Consider the following 22,701-nt stretch of genomic DNA (forward strand, 5'->3'; position numbering starts at 1 on the left):
TTGCATAGTTTGGGTTAATATAGCTATTAAATTGACACTGAAAAATAAAACATCTCTTTTTCTGGTCTGTGCGTCTGCTAGTGTAACAATATATATATAGATTTGCTTATTTGTTTTACCTTAACAGGACTGGTTTCAGTTCCTCTCAAGAAGTCAAAAAAATTAAAATAAAAGGGTTTTTTATTGTTTTTGTCTTATAATAATATTCCTTGTGTTATAAAGCAAAAGGTGACCAGTTTGTGTTAAGAAAGGGAATTTTCTGAATCACACAGCGTAATGGTGAACTGAACTCAGTCCTCTAGTGTAAAGATAATCTCTATATTGCATTTTCAATTTGCAAGCTGCACTTAAGCCATCGATTCTCCCATTAAAGATGACAAACTACCGTCCGTCTACAAGGTACACATACAGAAAAAGAAGAGCCAGCATGAAGTCGCTCCTCAGTGACTGTGGTTCGGTCTGTCTCAATCTTAAATGTCAGGAAGTTGCTCAAAAACATCGTCTACAAGGATATTTAATCCTATAAATTGGAACACCAGTATCCTGAACAACACCGCGCTCTTAAAGGCCCTGAAAACATCAACTTCCAACTATGAATGGAATGGTTGGATATAAAAATCGGTGATTTTTCGTGATATTTTTGTCTGTACTTATCTCACGGGATTGACATGGGTGGAGATCACTTATTGTCTTTGAACATCACATATTTTGGTGCACTGATCACAATATGACGTCATCTGAAACCCAATCTGATGACCACTTTGGGGACGTTTGCTTACGTTGCCAGTCACTGTAAATCAAAAGTGATCACGCTACACCCATCAAAGCCCTAACAAAAAAGAAGAAGCAACAGTTGCATATGTCAGAGCAGAATATCTATTATTATTGGAAGAAGACTTAAGATTCAAATCCAAATGATCAGGGACTGAACGCTGAAAACAATCTCACTTTCTACAGGGTAATATCTAAAACTGCCACCTTAAGAAAAAATGGGACGAATGCAATAAACATAGACTGCATATAAGAACTGATGTAGCCTTCCGACCTCCACTGGTTGCTATAAAACCTTTGTTTGAATGGAACTTTATGAGAAATTGACCTTCTACTTCTAAAATGATTTGTAACATTAGTAAATATTTTCCTGAGGAGTTAATGGTCTCACTCACTAGTTGTTGTCAAGTTGATATAAATCATTAGTCCGACTAAAATCGAGCTAGACTTAGTCGGACTAACATATCTGGATAATGGGATACATAGTCTGATTACTCCTGCGCTTAGTCAGACTGGAGTCAGAATTGCTGTTCTTGGCATGCACCAAAATTTTAGAAGGAGACGATGTATAAACTCCATTTAGTGTTGGTGGAAAAGAACAAATAACATGAGCGGACGCTACGGAGAAGACTCACTTATGGACTGACGAAGAGACGTGTGCGGCAGGTACGAAACATACCGAACCACAGCACGATCAGTCTCAACGTCCATCTTTCTGAAAAACAAAACAATTAATTTTTCCGTGACGTAAAGGTCAACAGGAAACTGATTCAATAGAGAGATGCAGCGCCACCCACGGAGGCGGAGTCAGACGTACATTTGCATGTATACTCGGACCTGTCTTAGTCAGACTAGGATCTTAGCGCCATTAAACTGTGCATGCAAACATACTGATTGAAGCTGGTATTCGTCCAATAAGAGCCTGGTTCCAAAGAAGGGAGTTTGTTTTGCAACCAGAAAAAACTACATCCACTTTTTTATAGACAGTCTACGGTTATAAACGACATAAACGAACCACCAATGCAGAACCAGCAAAAATCTGTCACTGAGGTCACTTCATGCTGCAGCTGCTGTGTTTGTCTCTACCAGCTCAGTCTTCAACATTGTGAACATTTTTCCCTGCACTTTTGAACCAGAGCGTGTCAAAATGAAGCTATAGTTTAGTTGTGGTCCCCTGTGACACCCATGAAGTAGATCACCTGACCTGAATGACCAACCGTGTTCCCCTATGGCCAGCACAGAGTCATGACATGGGTCTCATTCAGTCACACACACACAGAGTGTCAGCTCACTTTTTTTTTTTTTGGCATAGAGCTTATGTTCAAATAGGAGCCATGACTGAACTTGCTTTTTTTCCCCTTAAACCTGTAAACTAATTAAAAACTACAATAATGCATTCAAATAATAATAATAAAAAACATTAAATAATATAGTAGGAAAATAAATATCATTCCAACAAGGCTTTTTTGTTTTTCTTTTAAATAGTCATTCTTAATCTTGACACTGGAAGCCAGTGTGTATGTCACATGATTCACCTCAGAGAATGATGATCATCAGTCCAAGAAGATGGCTGCTCTCACTCTCATCAGAGAACGTGCTAATCAGCGACTGCACATACACGACTGCCTCACACTCAGTTAGTAACATGGATACAGATTCCCCCCTAACATGGTCCCACCTGTACTGTAGAGCTCAACAGTCTTATGCATTACAAGTGTCTGGATACAAGATATGCAGAATGGATACCCCCCCCCACCCCGCCTCCCACCCCCGTTAGACAGACTTTGCCATGACCTGGATAATGATTTAAAACACGTGACCATGACTACATCTGCCATGTGTAAGTAAGTGCTATAGCTTTTACACTATTTTGGTATTTCATGAATAGCATTCAGGGCAGGTTGAAGTGTTTGTTTTTTGTTTTTTTTTGGTCAGTTTAAGGTAACCTCGCAAAGGTTATCGTGAAACCTCGACAGACCTCAACTCCGCATGAGCACTCTCTTTTTTAGAGGGTTTGCTATGGCTGTCTCACATAACTGAGGCTACATCCACACGTCGTGTCGCTTTCTTTTTTAAAAAAAAACGGCATTTTTAAGTTAAAACAAAGACCCGCGTCCGTCCACACACAAAAACAAGAATCTTAGTTGTGGCTGACACCATTCCAAATGACAGCGCTAACGTTAGCCAATCGCTTCTTGTTTTGGGAAGATACCAACACAGGTGCTAGCCAATCAAACACGACACAGCGCAAACGTAGTTCTCGGACAAGGTTGTTGCCGATGTTTTTTGGTCGAACAAAGTGCGCACAAAGAATGGTGGACAAGGTGGATGTTAAATCATTTTAGCAACATTAGCAACTCTTGCTATGTTAGCTAGCCATGACAGACACTGCTCAGCTGAACCTGAGTACAGAGTTATGAGGCTGACGATGAGGTGAAACTGAAACTGAAAGTAAGCAAAAAACTGAACTTTTTGAACGTTTTGTAGTAGTTGTGGCCGGGGTTGTTTGTGAATTCAGGTAACTGCGTCATTTCTACCCATCCAGACTAAAATGCAGCCACAGAGTTTTCAAACCAAAACTGAGCCAGTTTTTAAGAGCGCCGTAATGTTGTCAGCCGGCGGCGCAAAAGTGTGTTTTAAAACAAAAATGTAGACGTGGGGATGTAGCCTGAGTATACAGTACATTTAAGTGTTATGATAGTGTCCGAAAACAGACATGAAACTCATTTCCACATCTCCTGCTCACAATTTAACACACTGCTGAAATATTAGACATCTAGCCCAAAAAAAAACAAATTCCCTTCCACTATCACTAAACTAATAATAATCCAACTACCAATTTCTATTCATGAACAAATGGCAGGATTATGAGATTATGTTTTTGTCTTTTAAAGTACGGTCTTGTGCTGTAAAGGCTTCAACCATCATGGCTGTTTTTTTTTTCTTATCTTATCTTTTCTTTTTTTTGCGAGGCATTAAGGACTGGGGAAAGAGGAGTGAACAGCACTGTGTCGCACGGATGCAACAGTCACGTGTTCAACGCTAACTGTGAGCAGACACGATTGAAAACTCAATGAAAGGGCGGTTTCTCTCAAGCCTAACGTGTAGGATATACAATATAACAACAATCAAACTCTGATATCAACTGTATGGACATTCCAACATTCCCTAGAGGGAAATACTTCTGTAATCGGTCCTGCGGAGGAATGGATTTTATCACTCCTTGGGAACAGAGGAGCTCTTCGTGATGTTTTGAGGGGGTGTGTGGAGATGTTTTTTTTTTTTTGTTTGTTTTTTGACTGAGCGGAAGTTAGGAGCTGTCACTGGCAGAGCGCTTTTTGCCGAAATGACTGGCAGGGTCTCTGTTTCGCAGATTAGGCTGGATCTTGTACAAATGGGGGCCCATGGGCCAGCGCCAGCTCCCACGGCCCTCCACTCCTGTTGGGATGGCGGCAGCTGCAGCTACAGCGGTGGACGTGCAGGGCTTGTTCTGCAGCAGCTGGATAAGCATGGTCATCTCTGGGCCCAGCCGTGACACCATGCTGGTCCTGACGCGGTCCACCGTGTCCTCGTCACAGTCCATCAGGCTTTGCAGCAGCTTTCCATAAAACCTAGGGCAACAACACAGGACACTAGTGAATCAAAAATGTTAGCTTAAATGTTAGCAACTAACAATTATTTTCATAATCGATGAATCTGTTTTCTCCTTTGGTACGTAAAATATCTGAAAATTGTTGATCAGTGTTTACCAAACCTGGAAATGATGATGTTCTCAAATGTCTTGTTTTGTCCACAAATCAAAATGATTCAATTTTAATGATTTCTTTGTCAAATGGAGAAAATTTTTCACATTTAAGAAGCTGATAATCCGAAAACTTAAACCGTAACCCTCAAACCAATGAATCAATGAATCAATTACTAATTGATTAATAATCAAATAATCATTGCAGCCAAACATGCCACTCACTTAAAAATTTTCAACAGCTTTTTTTTTTTAAGTGTAACATTTTACGCTAGTTTACACTCAACATTTTATTCTTTATTCTATTCAGTTTTCTTTCTTTTCTTCATTTTCTTTGCATATCGAGACACAGCCCTCTCCTGATTTCACTGAATCTTTCATTTTCTATTTAAATAAAAAATCCTTGAATCTGTCACCCATTCATATCAATGCGCCACTGATGTTTATGATTCATATTTCACCCACGTCAAAGTAACCCAAGTCAAGAATTTGAACTCCCATTTTGAAGCCTCAAGATTTGTAATTTGGCCGGCTCCATTGAAAAAAGGCCCCCGATTGGACAATGCCAGCTGTCAATCACACTGGTATCCATTCATATAAGCTGTATTTTATCCTCTATTTTCCACTAAATGGGAAAATACTTTGCAAAATGGATATCCTTTTCTATTGAAGATGACCTGAAACTAGTGATTGAGATCATTAAGTTCCTTTTGAAACCTGTAGTCACCCCCTGGAGGCTATTCAGTATATTCTTACTTCCTGATTAGCTCTATCTGCAAGCTGTGAGACTGAAGTCCATTTTTTGTAATATATATGGTCGATGATTACGATAAAAAGACAAAAATGAATAACCTAGATTATTATTAGGTGGTTAAATTCAAAACTATTTAGACTTGAATAAATATGGGCAGTGTCATCATGGCATCTTATTGAACTTCGGCACAACAGCACTGCTGAGACTTTTTTTTATCTTAAGACTCTCATTCATTTAGATGAGTGGTTCTCAAACTTTTTATAGCAAGTAGCCCCTGAGAAAATATTGAGCTCTTGAAGTAACTCGTATTTTTGCTTTTCCATTGGTGACAGTACCTGGTACTTTTTTAGAACCTGCTCTGGCAAGGTTTCAAGTGAGCTGTGCCCATACTTAATGTGACGTCGACAGACTGCCATCCACTGATTGGTCAGTGAGTGTCGTCACTGGAAGAGTCATGAGCGCAACGTCCGACACAAGAATCAAGCCGAACAATGCTGAACTGCACATCAGTTAAAACGACTTTAAAATCCTGAAAACTTGCGTTAAACTCCAACATTTTGCAAGGACATGCCTAAAATATCAATATTTATCAGAAGAGTCTATTTGGCGACCTCACTGCCGAGAGCTTTTGTTTGAGAACCCTGGCTCTAGGTCATAGTTTGCCAAAAGTCATTGAATCAGGAGCAGCTGGATCAGACATCCAAGGAAACACTGTATATATTATAGTAATATTTACAGTATATATTATATGGCGTTTCTGTGAACATGACAGAGTTAAAGTGATCCTGTCGCTTTGGATCTTTCCTTTTGGTTCCACACCCGTACTGCAGTCCTTCATGTCTTGCAAGAACAATAAGAATGAAAACATCCTAACTTGATTCTCCTGTTTTATATTCTGTCACTATGTAAAAGAATGTATGAAGCAGACGGTAACCAAAACATGGATATCACAACAAATATAGTCACAGTTTACATTTGCACGATGATCAGCACTTTGGTTTATAGCGTCTGTCATAGTATTTTTTTTTTTATTATTACCTCTGCTATGGAGGTGATGTATTTGGCCACATATGTCGCTTTGTAAGCAGCATACTTTAAAAAGTATAGACTGATTGGATGGAATCTTCTAGGAATGTAGGTCATGGCGCAAAGAGGAATTGGATTTTTTTTTAAAGACGACTGCTAAACCTGTTAGATCGGGGAATGCATTGACACATGCTTTCTCTAGTTGTCCTTAATGTCCAAGACTCACTTCATTTTACTTGTACTACACCATGTTGCCCCGTTCAGATTTGGTTTGAACACCGGTCCTCAGTAATCACATCACATGCGGACAGAGTTAATTCTGATTGTTCACACCTGGCATTAAAATGCATCCTGGATGAGTTTCCTGGGACCACATGAGAGCAGATCTGGCTCTGGCTGTCCTTCAGTTAAGTACACAATGATGTCATGTCTGTTTGCGGGATCAGAATTGTGTTTTTGACAAGACTGACTGTGCAGACGTGTCTGATGTTAATGTGTTTGTGTGTGTGTGTGTGTGTGTGTGTGCGAGAGTCGGGAGTAGATTGAGTGAATCAAAGCTCTACACAAGTGGCTGCAAACAGAAATTAAGCATTAGAAACAAAATTAATCATGCAACAATCAGTGTTACTATTGTGGCAGTAGCGAAAGAGGTGGTTACTAATCTGTCCAAAGAACAGAGACCTTTCTTGCAGGCTTGGAAGCATCTTAAGGCTGCTCCTCTAAGTTTAACACACTTTGAACCCTGCAGTATGTCCAGGTTTAGGAAAGATGAATAGTATTTTTGTAGAAATGCCCATCCCTAGTACTTATATAGTGCTTTCCTTGTCTTGTGTTTTTTGTCATCAGATCAAGATGGATAGGAAAGGTTCAGACCTGAAGTTAGCATGATCTGCACTTAAATAACTCAGGATGGATGTTAACACCACAGCTAAACAGTGATTCAGTGGCTAGCCCTGTTGTCTCGCAGCAAGAAGGTTGCTATTGGAGGTTGCATGGGTGGGTTCTCTCTGGGTAATCCAGCTTAATCCCACAGTCCAAAAACATGCAGATTGGGCATTAGGATGTCAGGAATTGTCATGTTGGACCGGACCCCGCCTTTCACCCTGTGTCAGCTGGGATTGGCACCAGCAGCCCCGCGACCCTCATGTGGAGGATAAAACGGTAGACAATGGATGGATGGACATATTAAATTGAGCACAGATGTGTGACGTAAGATTGTGAGGACTCTGACTCTGTGACCTGTCCATGTTGTACCCTATGTCAGCTGCGATTGGCTCTAACTCCCTGTGACCCTCATGTGGAGGATAAATTGTGGGGAAATGGATGGATATTAATACCAGGGCGGATCTTGTAACCTATGATGGAAGGAGAAACTCACCGATTGGGGAAGTGACTTGGCAGCTGTGCCACTTCACCAATAGCATCTGGATTAGATCTGGCCACAGTGCAGATATCCAGCTTGCTGTAACACTCCTCTTGGACCTCGGATATCATTCTTTGGAAGGTGGAGCAGCGACGGATGGTGGGGAATGCCTTCGAGGTGATGCCATTAGCAATGCACTTAAGGCTCTCCTTCACAAATGCTTTACCCTGTAAAAAAGGGGGAAAAAATGCAGCGGTTCAACAGTTTCATTCAGTCCCACACTGCTCATGGAGAAACACAATAAAATAACATTGGAATAGTGTGCGTGTGTACTCTCCGTAAGTACCTGAGTGTCAAATTTAGCAGCGCTGTATAAAAAGGACTTGCAGATGTCGTGCATGCCATCTGTGTCACAAGTTGAGTTCTCCAGGCAGGCGAAGGCTCCGCAGCCAACTTGGAGGGCACTGTTGAGACAGCGTGCCACATCTGCTGTGGGCACAGAGAATGAAGCATCAGCAGGGGGAGAGCGACAGCGGCTTCACGGGGAATCACTGCACACTCACTGAGCTCATTACACAAGGGGTTGCCGGGGGTTCGGGCCAAAATATGCGACGAACAAAAGAGAACTTTCATACTTTGGAGATTCACAAAAGGCATACTGTACAGTCACTGGGGCAAACAGTGACTCGGCTGGGGATTGGACACCTTACAGCTCTGAGAGACTCAGATACTGGCTGGCACTCGTGCACTTTTCTCTTGGCAGGGACCTGTACTCCACTGTTAGGCTCTTTTCAGCAGAGCTTGGATGAATAACACCAGAAATACCAAACTGTTTCCTGAAAATTGTTGGTGCGCCTGCAGACACACACATAAAAATACACTTGTACCGCTGGCTCGCTCACACACACTCACACTCACACACAGTCTGGTTTCCATGACTTCAGAGGACTACATTCATTTGCTGGAGACTTACGCCAACCTTAACCATAACTACCGCAAGCCTAACCCTCACCATACAACATGTCTTCACCTTAAAATGTAATAATTCACATTATGGGGGACATGCTTTTTGTCTCCATAAGGAAGACACGTCCCCAATAATGTGACTTTTGGTCCCCAAAACGTGATTAATACCTAAAACACACAAACGCTCAGCGCCACAAGATTCTGTTTTCATTTATTTTACAAAAGGCTGTAATTGTCAAGCAGGATTTGAGGAGTGTGGCTCAACACCACTTTAATATTCAGAATGTTAAAGTGAACAGGTGTCAGTCTGGTTGCATGCACATACATAATGTACACATAATCAAATACACACGTAGAAAAACGCCGCTGTGTTTATTTCGTAAAGTTAGGACAATAACATCGCGCATCACTATATAAAACACCCACAAAAAATTCATCAAGTTCATATTTGACATGAGCAACTTGGAAATGCTGCCTAGTTCAACAACAGTCCTAGTCGTTTATTTTATTTTAAAATGCCACAAGGGGGAGCCTGCATCTTTCCCGTCACTCCAGGACCACATGCAAAAGATGCTAACAAAAAAATATGCATTCAATGTAGCATTTTTTTTCGTAATGCAAGCAATTTTGTTCTTACAGGAGCAACATTGTTTTTCAACAATACAATATTTGGTAAATACTTTTTGTTAGCATCATTTTTTAATTACATTTGTAACGTGTTTTGTTGATTTTTTGGAGTATTTTTTTGTTTGAGTCACATTCTAAAATTACAATATAATAATATTGCTAAATAATCAACATATTTTGTAACATTCCAAGATTTTGTAAAAAAAGAGGGTGATATTTCATCATTTTTTGTAAATTTTGACAACATTTGAGATTATGATTTTGTAAAGAAAATATATTATAAGTTCATTTTTCTTCATGTCTTGTAACACTTTTTGGTGACATTAGTGACACAACTTGTTTCCGATGTATTGTCCGTCGATCTTTGTGCAAATATTTCCAAAAGCTTACAGATATAAATCAAAAAAGCTAAATTACGGCTCTGCCATTTATGAATTAAAACACTACTAAGCACAATTTCTAATGATAAAATGAAATCATCATATCCTCTCATTCCGAATCACACAATCATTAGCCTGATTAACACACAAGTAACCTTGACATCCATCTTTGTAAAAAAGAAAAACCCTTCTCAAACAAACCACAGATCAATGATCAATCTTAGCTCTGAGGATAAAGCTGACTTGAAATATTTCACCCAAGATTATGATATATGCATAATCTGTACATCATTGATTTGAAGATGGCTTTTCTTAATCCAAAAGCCAAGAATCCACTGATGTGATCAGCAGTTACACTCAAAAATCCTTAGTAATAATAACTGTGTTAAAAAGAAATATTAATAATACTAATAACCATGCAGCAGCAGACTTTAAATATGGGGCCACAATTTTGACCTGCACGAAACACAGAGATGATGATGAAGCAGTTCCTGCAGAAGAGAATCAGCATCCGTGATAAAAAAAAAATATATATGACAAAAGTCAACATTTAAATGGAGCCACACAGATTTATGATTTGATATCAAGAACAAAAGAAAAAAAAAGAAAAAACAATGATTATTTTCTTTTCTTTGATAGATTAGATTTGGAGGCTTCACATGGAAGGTTCATCTTACAGTTAAGTCCAATAGTTGGACCAATGCAGCAGCCAAAACCACAAGAGACTATCAGCATGACACAGCCTGCGCTCTCAGGTGTCAGCACCAAGCTCCATGCTCATCTGTTGCCGGCAGGACACCGGCAAAAAAATAAAATAAAAAAAAAGCAAAACCCTACAGCGTCAATCCCGCACAACCAACGCACACAGACAAATATCCAAGAATAAAATATAAAAGAGGAGGAAAAAAGAAGAGAGGAACCAGCGTGGTACTTACAAGGGCTGTTGGCAGAGAAGCGTGCTCTCCTTGGCGCATAAGACTCGTTCTGATCCAGTTCGTATGCAGATGCGTTCAGCACCATCAGGAGAAAAAGTCCGGTCCTGAAAGGCATCGTCCTCTCAACGCAGAAGATGATACGAGTGAATGTGGAGAGACGCCTCCTGCTCTGTGTGCCGTTCATAAAGAATGACGCTCCGCAAAAACAAGAACCCTCTCTTACTCTCACTCTCCGTGTGACTCGTGTGACAGATAGAGCTCACATCAAGTGTGCGTGCGTTTATATGGCAGCGCTGCACGCTACGAGTTCGGCGCGTGGGCCAATCAGAGCGCAGGACTCGGGCGCCGTGGTCCTGCTCTCTCCACTAATTGATAAAATCAGTGATTCCCAAAGTGTGGGTCGCGGCCCACTGGTGGTCCAGGGAGGTATTGCAGGTGAGCCTCACAGTGGGGCTATAAAAAAAAAGATTCAATATTCTTTACTGTCATATACGATGCAACAATGCAACATTATTACCAGTAATTAAATTATTTGTGCTCAGTGTCACCTTAACTTTCCAGAGTAGTATTGGAGGTAGAAATGTACAGAGTCAAGTTATATAGAGAAAGTGTGTACAACATACAGGGCTTCCCAGCTGACAATTGCTGGTTCCCAGAACGTTCCCTGAAGGTTGTCCTGTGGTTGATATGGAAAGATTTCCTAACGTTCCTCTAACGTCAGTTTTTGGTTCACCTAACATTACTTTGTCACAACCTTCATACAACCTTCATAGAACGTTCTCCTCTGGTTCCCAGAATGTTCACCTAACATTACTTTGTCACAACCTTCATATAACCTTTATAGAACGTTCTCCTCTGGTTCCCAGAACGTTCTCCTCACGTTACTTTGTCACAACCTTCATACAACCTTTGTGGAACAAATTTATTAGACCACCACCCAAAGCCACAGCTGCCCTAAATGAACAACATTGGTAATTATAGTTTCTGTAATGGTTAGCACACCATGTATGTAGAAGCTACTTCACCAACGTATTGAGCTCGATGTGATGATTTATGAATGACATTAAAATGTAGTGAGTAACTTTTAGTTATAAACAAATGTCCATTGTCGTCGATTGCAAATAGTTTGAATGAAAATACAAAGAAACAAAAGCCACAAAAATTGTCAGTGTATACAGACAAACTCAGTCAGGCCTCACGTGAACTCTTTTGTGAACTGAAATACGACTGAACGGGTTGTGATTCGGCTGATGACTCTGTTAAATATTAGGATTTGCTAAATGTTGGATTTTAACGCACGTTTTAAGGTATTTGTAATTATTTTTAACTGATCTACAGTTCGGCATTGTTCGGTTTGATTCTTGTGTCGGACGTCGCGCTCATGACTCTTCCAGTGACGTCACTCTCTGACCAATCAGTGGCTGGCAGTCTGTTGACGTCAGTATCAGCTATGCTCGCTTGGAACCTCGCCAGTGAAGGTACCAGGTACCAGGTATTATCACTGATGGAAAAGCAAAAAAAAAAACAAGTAGAGTTGAGTCAAGTCTTGCTAAAACTGTATAATGACTGTATAACAGAGGCTGTTTTCAGATGAAGGAGGCAGCAAACAAATAAATGACATCGTTTGTGCTCATGAAGGCCAAACAGAGGCAGAATAATAACATCATCGTCAACAACCAGAAGTAACAGACCGAAGCTTTAACAGTGGCATAAATATTATTGTCTGTCTTCCTAACAAAGTGTCTGCTCTTTGGAAAACTCCTTACTCAGTGTAAACCTGGCACTCGGAGACTCCATCGTCACTGATCATCACCAGGGCTTCACTTTTCTGAAGTAAACATTTCATCTCACTTTCTTCTGTCTTGTTTATGCACAGATTTGGAGGTTTCCCCGGGTGACCTTTCACCTCTAACCTGAGACGCGCCCTGTCTTATAAGTCAGCGGCCCAGACTGAGGTTTCGTGATGAGAAAGTAAGCATTGAATTAACTTTATTTACCAAAGTCTTTTCAGCCAGCGGCCACAGTTCAGCTGCAGATGCTTTATTTTTATTATTATTAAACAATTAAAATAAACTGGTCACTTATGTCAATACACTGTAGAATAATGAAGGTAAAATTGACAGTATTTTATCAGTATATTATCGGAAATGCTAATTTGAATATGCCACAGTTTCACTAAATCACTAAATTCCATTATACGATGACTTAAGAGGCTCCAGTTTGTCATTTTCTTATGAAATCAACATTTGGCCGTTTATTCACAATTGTTGAGATTACTCATGTAATTATGACGAAAAAAACAAAAGCACTTCAAACGTGGCTTCTTCCTGTTTCCGCGCAGCTGCTTCCTGTCGTCGTCATGGTATCCAGTCATGACTGCGTCTAAGTTTCCAGTCTGTGTCATCGTGCTGTGTTTGGTGTGAGGGAGAGTGTGTGTACGTCGCTCCCACGCCTTTCAGTTCAGTCATGGCAAAGTTGGAGACCTTTGACCTCTACGCTGAGACACGCCCCTCCTTATCCATTGGCCCAGAGGCTGGTGAGTTTTCACTGAAATAACTTTTCACTGAAATAACTTTATTCACCAAATGTATTGTGCTAAGTGGACATGAAAGAAGTGCACATGCATGAGATGTTGAAACACACACACACACGTACAAATATGTATTGATACTGAATATGTTTCTATATTCTAGCGCTGCAATTCATCGATTACTAAATGAACCGTCAGCAATTTAGATTTTTTTCAAGATTTAAAACAAGCGTTCTGCATTGTCAGCGTCTTAAATGTGAATATTTTCCAGTTTCTTTGCTCCATATAACAAAGAAATCATTAAAACTGAATTATTTTGGTTTGAGGATAAAACAAGCCAGTGTGTAAGATTACGGTGACATCATTTATATCAAATAAACAAGGGACAGTCAGCTGCAACATGCAACTTCACCAATAGTGATAGGATAAGCAAACAAAACCAAAAAAAGGAAACTGACCATTGTGGAAAAGTGGAAAAGCCGTAACTTACAGGTGACTCATAACTAACACTTATCTACTTTTCCTAAGGATGAAAAAGAGTGCTAATCTAAAGCAGAAGTTCTCAAACTTTTTATACCAAGTACCACCTGAGAAAAGACAGAGCAAAGACTTTTCAAAGGAGGCAGATTTACTCCCAATAAGATATAATTTGCCCTCTCATCCTCCTCCTCTTCCTCACATATACTTCACACACTGGTATAGTGACATCAGATTACACATACCCTGGTTTATACAGTAGAACAGTATTTATGATTTTCCTGCACGTACCACCAGAGGAAGCTCACGTACCAATGGTGGTACACGTACCACAGTCTGAGAACCATGGGTCCAGAGAAAGCACTCAGAGAGCATAAAACTCCGCCAAGGCCGCTCAGTTTTCCACAGTGTCATTACACTCCTCTACCTCGCAAGATTCGCTGATCAGTTTTGACTTTACGGCTCGTGCCATTGCTCATTCCATAGTATTCCTATTGAAAATCATTCCCTCACGCAGAGATTAATATTTAAAGAGAGATGTTTTTTCAGTCAAATGTTGTGCTTACTTTCACCACACCTAAATGTCGTTACCCATATATCAAGCCAGCGCATTCAAATTATTATCACTGGCATTTTCCCTGATCCCTGCCCAGTGATGACACCATTGTTGCTTTAGCCTAGGGAGGGGAGCGTATTCAACATGCAGATAAACTACCTGCAATGTTGACGTTAAGAGTTGAAAATTGTTGCTGACCTCATTCTCTGTTCTCCTCTGCTGACAACAGAGCAAAGCGTTGGCTCAGAGTGTCCACGAAACCTGCAGCTGCACATGTACAATAATGAGATACGGGAATGAATGAATACCTTCATTGTGAGACATTTGTGAGAGGAAAATCCTTTCAACATGTCTTTAATTTGACCTTCATTTAGGTTTTTCATCAAGTTTAAGGATGTATGAATGCAACAAGAGTGTGTGTTTCAATCTTAAAATGATTAAAGCTCCAGTGTGTAACTTCTCTTTCTATCTAAAAAAACATGGAGCTGCGTGGTGCATGAACAGCAGCAGCTGTGTGGTGTTTGGTGCAAGCGGAGAGTTGTTCAGAGATTTGAGATCACCATGGGTTTTATTGGCCAGAACAAGTATTTTTAACATCTGATGGTCATGTCACTTGCTTGACTACACTTGGTTTAAAACACAGCTGCTCAGATTTTAACTGGTACGAAAAAAACCCACATTACTCCAATTTTAGCAACACTTCACTGGCTCCCGGTTCGTTCCCGGATTGATTTTTAAATGATTTTATTTGTTTTTAAATCTCTGATGATGATCTTTCCCCATCCTTTCCTGATGCTGTGTGCTGTGTGACATTAACTAGTTCATATTCAGGAATGAAAAAGCATAATTATGGTGACAGAAATGTCGTTAGCCAGCTGTATCGTGTTGCTACAGTAGGCTGATTCAAAGAGGTTCTGTCGTTTTAGCATTTATAGCAGTGGACAGACTTTTGTACCATTTTAAAATACTGGAGAAGAATACTCACCATCACAGAAGGAAAGAACACAAGGAAATAGAAATAGATTTCCTGCTTTGTCCTTTTGCAAACAAATTCTATGTGATCTTTCCAGGGCAACATGTGACTAACTATTACTACCATGTATTACAGGAAGAAACCTGCTTGATTTTTTCCATTATGGATAATTCTGGGTGTGTTATGAGAGCATCTTACCAGAAAATGACTTTGGTAGAAGTTGTAGTCACTTTTTATAATATTACTTAAGTAAAAATGTTAAAGTTTATGACATTTACTGTACTTAAGTATCAACATTTTCAATGTACTTAAGTATATATATTTAAGAAGTGAGAAGTTAGGATTAAAGGTTATGGGTTCAATTGCTGGCTCTGCTAGTTTATATATGTGTTCTTGAGCGAGACGCCTAACTGTATGTTGCAGTGTGTGAATGGATGAATGGGTGGAAACTGTAGTGTAAAGCAGTTCATTAAGACTAGAAAAAGCTCTATATAAATACAGACCATTACCAACTGTCATCATAATAAGAATGTGGGTTAAAGAAAATTACATCAAAAGAGTCCAAAAGTTTAGATTGTACAGTTCATTATCTTTGTGCCTCATTTATAAAACAAACAAAAAAACCCTGATCTTTACTGTTCTGTCACATCACTTTCCTCTGTCAGTGTTGCTCCGGAGCGCGGAGAGGGCCTCTGCATGTCTTTCTTCTGTTCTCTTTTTATGTTTTAGCGAAACATTGTGCCAGAACTCCAGTTTGTCCCAGAGCATTGTCAGGAGTTGGGCATGATTTCAAGCTGTTGGCACCTTATGTCTCGCTGGAGAATCCAAAAGTGGCTCCTGTCCAAGTGCACCAATAGCCTCTGTGATGGAAATATGATATGAATGTAACGGCCTAATGAATGAGCCATTATCTCATTCATTATAACTCGTGGCCTTTTGAGGAACTGTCCAATATTGTCAGAAATCTGGACAGTTCAATCTTTGACGACAAGAACAAACTTACGAGCACATGTTTACCCACGGTTAATGAGATTTCTAAATCCAAATCAGAGAGCTGCTTGCTGTATTACCAGCGATGAGTTAGTCTTAAAGGTCCAGTGTGTAAAAATAAGATACACTAATTATACTTTTATATTTATGTAAGTGTACAATGACTTGAATGTGTGAATTTCAATACCTCAGAATGAGCCAAACTGAACATCCCCTGTGAACCCTAGATTTAGCACATTTTACCATATGGTCACGAGCTGCAAAAAGCAGACATTGGAAAAGTGCAGCTCACTTCTGTTGTTGCATATTCAAGTCTTACTGTACATAAATAACAAAACTGAGTGTTTGAACAGTAAACTCTCACTTGGTACAAACATACTGTACCTACTATAAACTTCCTAAATCTAGGACATAATCTAAGGGACGTCCAGTTTTGTATGAAGTAGCCCAGATTACGAAAAAAAAAAAAACCCACACAATTAAGTTTTAAGCTTTCAGTTACAAACCACTAATAATGACCCTATGGCTGTAGTATTGTAGAAAACATATATATGATGAAACACTTGTATGTCTAAATGTACACTGTAAAATATTTGACTGTAAGTTTACGTCAAAAACGTAAATGACTTCTTCTAGTTGCGTTACTTTCAGAGCAATACTGTGCTTCACTTTAGGTTGTTATGATAGTATTTTATAGCAAATTGTCAGCTATCTTCACATGTTGTGTATATAGTGTGACAATTTAGGAGTATTTTACTGTAATTACATTAGTTACTTCATAGCATTTTTTTTTCAGTACAGTGATATAGCAGATTTATTTTGTTAATTCAGTATTTTACTGTATCTTTACAGCAATTGTGTCATACAGTGCATAGATTTAGGCAGTATTTCCCTTTAAATAACATATACAGTATAAATATTAGCATGGGGATAGGATGATACCGATATCACAAACTCAATATTAGTCCGTTGTAGTCCTTTTAGACCATTTATGAACTATTTTTGATGAGTCATTTCAAAGACATAATTCTCTAACTGCGTAACAACTATTTTACTCCCAAAAAGAAGAAATAAACAGCCCAAACATGACTCGGCAAATTGCTCTTGGCTGATTTTTATTTACATTTTTATCTGTACGATACCCGATCCAGTGGTTTTAACCAGTAACAGACCTGTACTGATTCCAATCCCTAATTTTGCAGTATTTTCCTTTAAAAATGTAGAGGACATCCCTGTAAAAGCCATAAAAAAATGTTCAGTATCACAGTTAAAGCTTTTGTTTATACATAAGAATAGAGGAACATGTTGGGGAAAAATATAAATCACTTATTGTTCAATTCTTTTGTCCATTTTAATGTGTTAAATTTCCTTTTTTGTGTGTGTGTGTGTGTGATGTTGCTTCCCCTCCCTGAAAATCAGGTGTTGTGGGAAACACACAGTGAGTCAAAGACAAGGTGTGCTTACTCACTGCTCTTTGACGCACTGTCAGCACTTTTAAAACACCTGAAAAAAAAACAATGTGTGTAAGACGCGAGTCAGACGCCGAGCTGATGTTCATGCTTTCCATGAATATGTTGCTGCTCTTGCATTTATTGATTCGCCTCGTGTTTTGTTTTTTTTCTATTCTTTTTTCTCTTCTCAGTCAAGTGAGTTGGAGAGGTGTTTTTTTTCAGCTGAAATTGAAGACATGAGTGGAGAGTTTATTCATGAGTTTTGGAAGTGGAAGTCTCCTCCTTGTTAGCACATCAGTTGCAGACTCTCCCACGCTGGAGTGAAGCCATACCACAAACACATCTGAGAATACCACTTCTGTGTCCTCTCGCGGGGGTAAGGGGGAGGATAATGAATTCCTTTGTCAGGTAGAAGAAGGTGCTTTCACCTTGTTTTCAGAAATATAACAGACAACAAAGAGGGCAAGGGTTCACCGGGAGGACAAATCTGTTACAGAGAGTGAACATGCCGTGAAAGACGACGGCCTGCTGCGACACGAGCTCTTTGCATTCATTTACATTGAGGTGGGATGCAGTGATTTTCTGATTACAAGTCACTTTGCATCAGAAAGTTGAACTTTCCCATAAGATTATTGCTGTTTGGCTGACAGCAGAAAAAAACTTCCTCTATAATTATGAGATTATGGGATGGCTCATTATGTGTATCTTTTATCACACACAAGCAAATATCACCAAAAAAACTTTTAACAAATCCATACAGTGAGTTGAACTCATGCAAAATGTCACCTGAAGGACAGTGCAAGTCTACCGGTGTCCACAAGAGGGACTTCAGTCAGGCTATTACTGTGAAGCAACACCTCTGAACAGTGTGGTGTCTCTGGAGAGATGGTGAGCGAACCTGTCTGAGGTTTTAGAGGGAGATGACAGACGCGCGGCAGCAGAATCATAATCATATTTCACATATTTTTTACACCCTCATGTTGATGTATGGTCAGGAGGGCCTCGAGTGGCAGATGATTGTGGTGTTCACACCTTTTTTTGAGGAGATATTGTTGAAGGAGGAGCAGGAGTCGGTGTATGAGCAGCAGTGATGTCATTTACACAGAACATGCCACCGTCGTGTCATCAGCTGTCAGAAAACCCAGAGTGCGTGAAAACAAGGAGGATTTGGCATGTGTACTTCAACAGCTTCACGAGTTAATTCTACTGTCTGAGAAACCTGGTCATTTATCCGTTTGACGCAGTAAATGCTAGGAAAAATGTGCCCCCACCTCCACCTGTGCTGCTGCTGTATACACAGAGATACTCCCTCAGTCAAGTCTGATAGTTTTGCTTGAAACAGCAGATACAGGATACAGATAATGTCACCTCAAAAACCAAACCAAGGCTGAATAATAACATTATTATTATTATTTTTTTTAATTACCAAAAGTTACACACTGCAGCTTTAAATCTCAAACTAAATAAATAAATAGAGAGACGAGTTTGGAATGACTAGATTAAGTTTTAAGAAATAAGAAATAAAAAACCCACAACAACTGTATGATGAATCATAATACTGACTGACCAAACACACACATTTTACATCACCACATTGTAAGGTCTAATGTTTCAGTGTTGAATTCATTTCGTTCTCCGTATAATCTCAAAGTATGGTGTTTTTGTGTTTTGTTGTACTCCAGCAGATGTCTGCATGACTCGAACATAATGCAGAATCTCTGGGGATCCGCATTCCTCACCGTGTATCCAAAATGAGTAGCATAGCTGGGCTATACATCTGGTGACTGGAATGAAAACACGCTGCAGAAACATTGAGGGCAAAAACACGGCATTAAAAGAGTGTATGTTTTTTTTTGTCAGAGGTGGAGACGTTGATCATTTTTATTCAAAAACTAATAATATGTAACAATATTCATCATGTGTGCTCTGATTATGAGGGTAATTTCACTGGTAGTCTGGTAACAGTACAAATACTTTGCTATGGTACTTAAGTACAAAATTCAGGCATCTGTACTTTACGTTGTTGTTGTATATTTCTGGCAACTTTTACTCTACTACATTTCCTCTATCTATCATCTCTAACTATCTTTGTTACTCTTTGTTACTACCAAATACAGTCAGAAGAAGAAGAGTTGGTAATGGTCTGTATTTATGTAGCACTATATACACTAGTTTACCATTCACATGCTTCAACACGTAAATTGAACCGACAACCTTCCAGTTGAAAGACAACTTGCCCTACCACTGAGCTACTATGGCAGAATTGTTACTCCTTTTTTTTTTAATGCTTTTACTTTTACTTCTAAAAGTACATTTCATATCAGACATTTACTTACATATACTTTAATATTTTTATTTAAGTATTATAAAATAAATAAAATACTAAATATAAAAAAAGTGACTTCAACTTCTACCAAAGTCATTTTCTGGTAAGATACTTTTACCGAAGTATCCCTTTATAAATTTATTATAAAGGGATTTATTATAAAGGGGTATTTTATAAACAGCCTTAGGACAGCAGGTGTATCTATAGCAGAATCTATGCATTTTTTGGATGAAAATGGAGTCGTGTGGATGTAGCCTAAAATCCAGTTGGCCTAAATGAAACATCACTTCTTACTCTGGACAGGTTTTTATTTCCTGTGAGCATTATTTAATACTTCCTGTTTTATTTTGGTACTTTCTCTCTCACCTCAGACGTCTGCACTTCCTCCTCCCTAATTAGTTGCACCTGTGTCTCGTTTACTGACCTCAGTATATAATCACTGCTCACCTTTCACTTTCTGCCAGTTCATGTTCTGCGTGTGTAGAAAGCTCTGCAGCCTTTCATTTGTGATTTCCTTGTGTATATGACCTTTTTGCACCTGTGCTACCTTTATGGACTACATTTATTTTTTTGGGACGTGGTTAACTGACTCCCGCCTCAACCCTCCTCATGATCGTCTGAGTCACCAGTCAGCTGACACTCAAAGAGGTAAGCATGTTTAAAACCTGCCCTTAAAGGGATAGTTCAGGTTTGTTGAGGTTGTGGTTGTATGAGGTTTAATGAAAACATAGCTGCCAGCAGGGACTAAAGGGAATACAATATACTCCTGCTTAGGTCTATGATATCTTAAGAGTCTTTTAACCGCTTTATGTCACTTTTTGAGCCATTTCTCACATTTCTCTCAAACTTCATTGAGAAGATCATGATTTTTAAACTTGGTCTGCTACTGCTTGATTCATCAGGTTGTTAAACTTAAATGAATCCAAATAAAGGGTGTTGAAAGGCCAAAATCACAAGGTGAGACATTCGAAATTATTCATGGGGGCAGCGGTGGATTACTTAGGTGGCCAATGGTCAAGAGGAAAGGTTTTAGGCTTGCAACCAAAGGGTCAGTAGTTCAAATCCTGGGAGGGATCAAGGTTGTCAATCCCCATTGCTCTCACTTAAGTGCAGAAAAGTGGCTTCTCGGTGTGTAAAAAGTTAATAAATTCCACTTTCCTCTTTTAAAAACTTAACCTGCATCTATCACTTTATACATGTATCTGCTATAAATGGTTTACTATTGCTTTTATGTTGCTGGTGTGTCTATGCTGCCTCATGGCCAGGTCATCATTGCAAATGAGAATTGGTTCTCACTTGACTTACCTGGTTAAATGAAGGTCAAATAAGTTCAATTTGTTGACGGTATTGAGGGTGAGTGTCTTCCAGTCAACTGATTTCAACTGGTGTGAAAGTTTGTAAAAGACAACCTGTGGCACATCCACACGTTGTCCCGTCTAAAAGAACTGCCGTGTCCTCACCTGCTCCTGCACTGTCTTTGTCTCGACAGATTTGCTGAGGTTTGCGATTACAGCTGAAGGGGTTGAGAAAAATGCTCTGTTATTTTTTTCCACAGTCAAAGAGAATTAAGAGAGTAAATTCTATTCATGAGGAATTTTAATTAAGATTCTTCTACAAGTGCCTTCAGTTACATCATGTTGCATGTTTCTAATCAGACTCCTGATTAGAATAACTCACATGTGGGGTCATAGGCAGCAATGAAGCTCAAGTGTCCATGGGGAAAGATACAGAATCTGCCTCCAGCTGCACTGGTGTGATTGAGCCCACACGTTAAGTCTGGTTGCTCAACCAGATCAGGAGCTTAAAGGCAAAATGACAAAAAAATACAACAACAAAAAACAACAACAATTTATGTCTGCTTGTTTTTATTTTACTGTCTCCCCCCTCTGTTTCCCGCTGAAAGCACCAAAATTTGATTGAAAACATTTTTAATGGGAATGCTTTTGAAGTCCTTTGCGTGAGTCATGCTGTTACAGATACATTTGAAATAAATTAATTTATCAGACCCACACTCTTTTCCTTGAGGGCAGAGCTATTCAGAGAGAGCTGCGACTGTACAAGAGAATTCCCAGACTCTCTCAGGATTCTGGGAATTCTATTGTGGGAGCACCGCTGCAGTGGTGCTTTTGCAGTTGCTGTTACACGCACCTGTTATCTGCTAAGGATTTATTTGTTTATTGGAATGAAATCCCTGGTGCACAGGCGTGAGCAGTACTTTTGCAGATTGCTTGAGCAACAATCAGTGTAGATGAACTCAGGCTGTCAATCATTTAAAAAAAATATCATAGGTCCAGTTTAAGACATTTAGGAGGGTTTATTGGTGAAATGTATTTAGTTTAGCCTGAAGATTTGCCTTTTTTATAGGTATTTTAGGGAAGGGTCTTACTTTATGGGCTATGTTTCTACAGCAACCAGTGCATGATTTTGTGTTACGTAGCAGAGGCTTACCAGGCTAATTAATTAAAATGAGATGGTATGTGAAGGCCACCATAGTTCTCTGGTGTGCTGAGGAGAGGGAAGGGTGTGTGGTGGCCGTTTTATCAGCTAAGACGACCTGTGATAGAACCTCTGCAGTCGGTGATGAGTTAAGTTGCAATGTTTCATTGAAGACAGTTCAGGTCCAGTTCAGGAGAACTGAGACAATGCCTGACAGCTGAACAGTTGAGGCATAATCGCAGATTCTGGCAAGCAGCGTGCCAGGTCTGATACATATTGTTGGTAAGCCTTGAGATACTGTATTGGGTCCAGATGCCTGGCGCCTGGGTATCTAGGGAGGGAACCATGAAAGGTGCATAGATTGTGTCTTATCTTAAGTTATGGCTGTGAAGAGTCCA

At 39.5% G+C, this 22,701-nt stretch overlaps 1 protein-coding gene across 2 annotated transcripts; it reads right to left on the reverse strand.

Annotated features, from left to right (window-relative positions):
• Positions 1–4,044: 4,044 nt before the first annotated feature.
• On the reverse strand, positions 4,045–10,795 carry stc1 (stanniocalcin 1). 2 transcript variants are annotated; one of them, XM_058637118.1, is made up of 4 exons: positions 10,565–10,795; positions 8,003–8,142; positions 7,672–7,883; positions 4,045–4,382 (listed from the first exon to the last, which is right to left on the reverse strand). In XM_058637118.1, exons 1-4 carry the CDS (start codon positions 10,746–10,748, stop codon positions 4,082–4,084), a joined length of 837 nt encoding a protein of 278 aa, XP_058493101.1. In that variant the 5' UTR covers positions 10,749–10,795; the 3' UTR covers positions 4,045–4,081. The 2 variants fall into 2 exon arrangements, with proteins under 2 accessions (XP_058493101.1, XP_058493100.1); XM_058637117.1 differs by having other exon boundaries at positions 8,003–8,145.
• Positions 10,796–22,701: the final 11,906 nt, after the last annotated feature.

This window comes from Solea solea, chromosome 8, assembly GCF_958295425.1.
Source record: "Solea solea chromosome 8, fSolSol10.1, whole genome shotgun sequence".
Taxonomy (NCBI): domain Eukaryota; kingdom Metazoa; phylum Chordata; class Actinopteri; order Pleuronectiformes; family Soleidae; genus Solea; species Solea solea.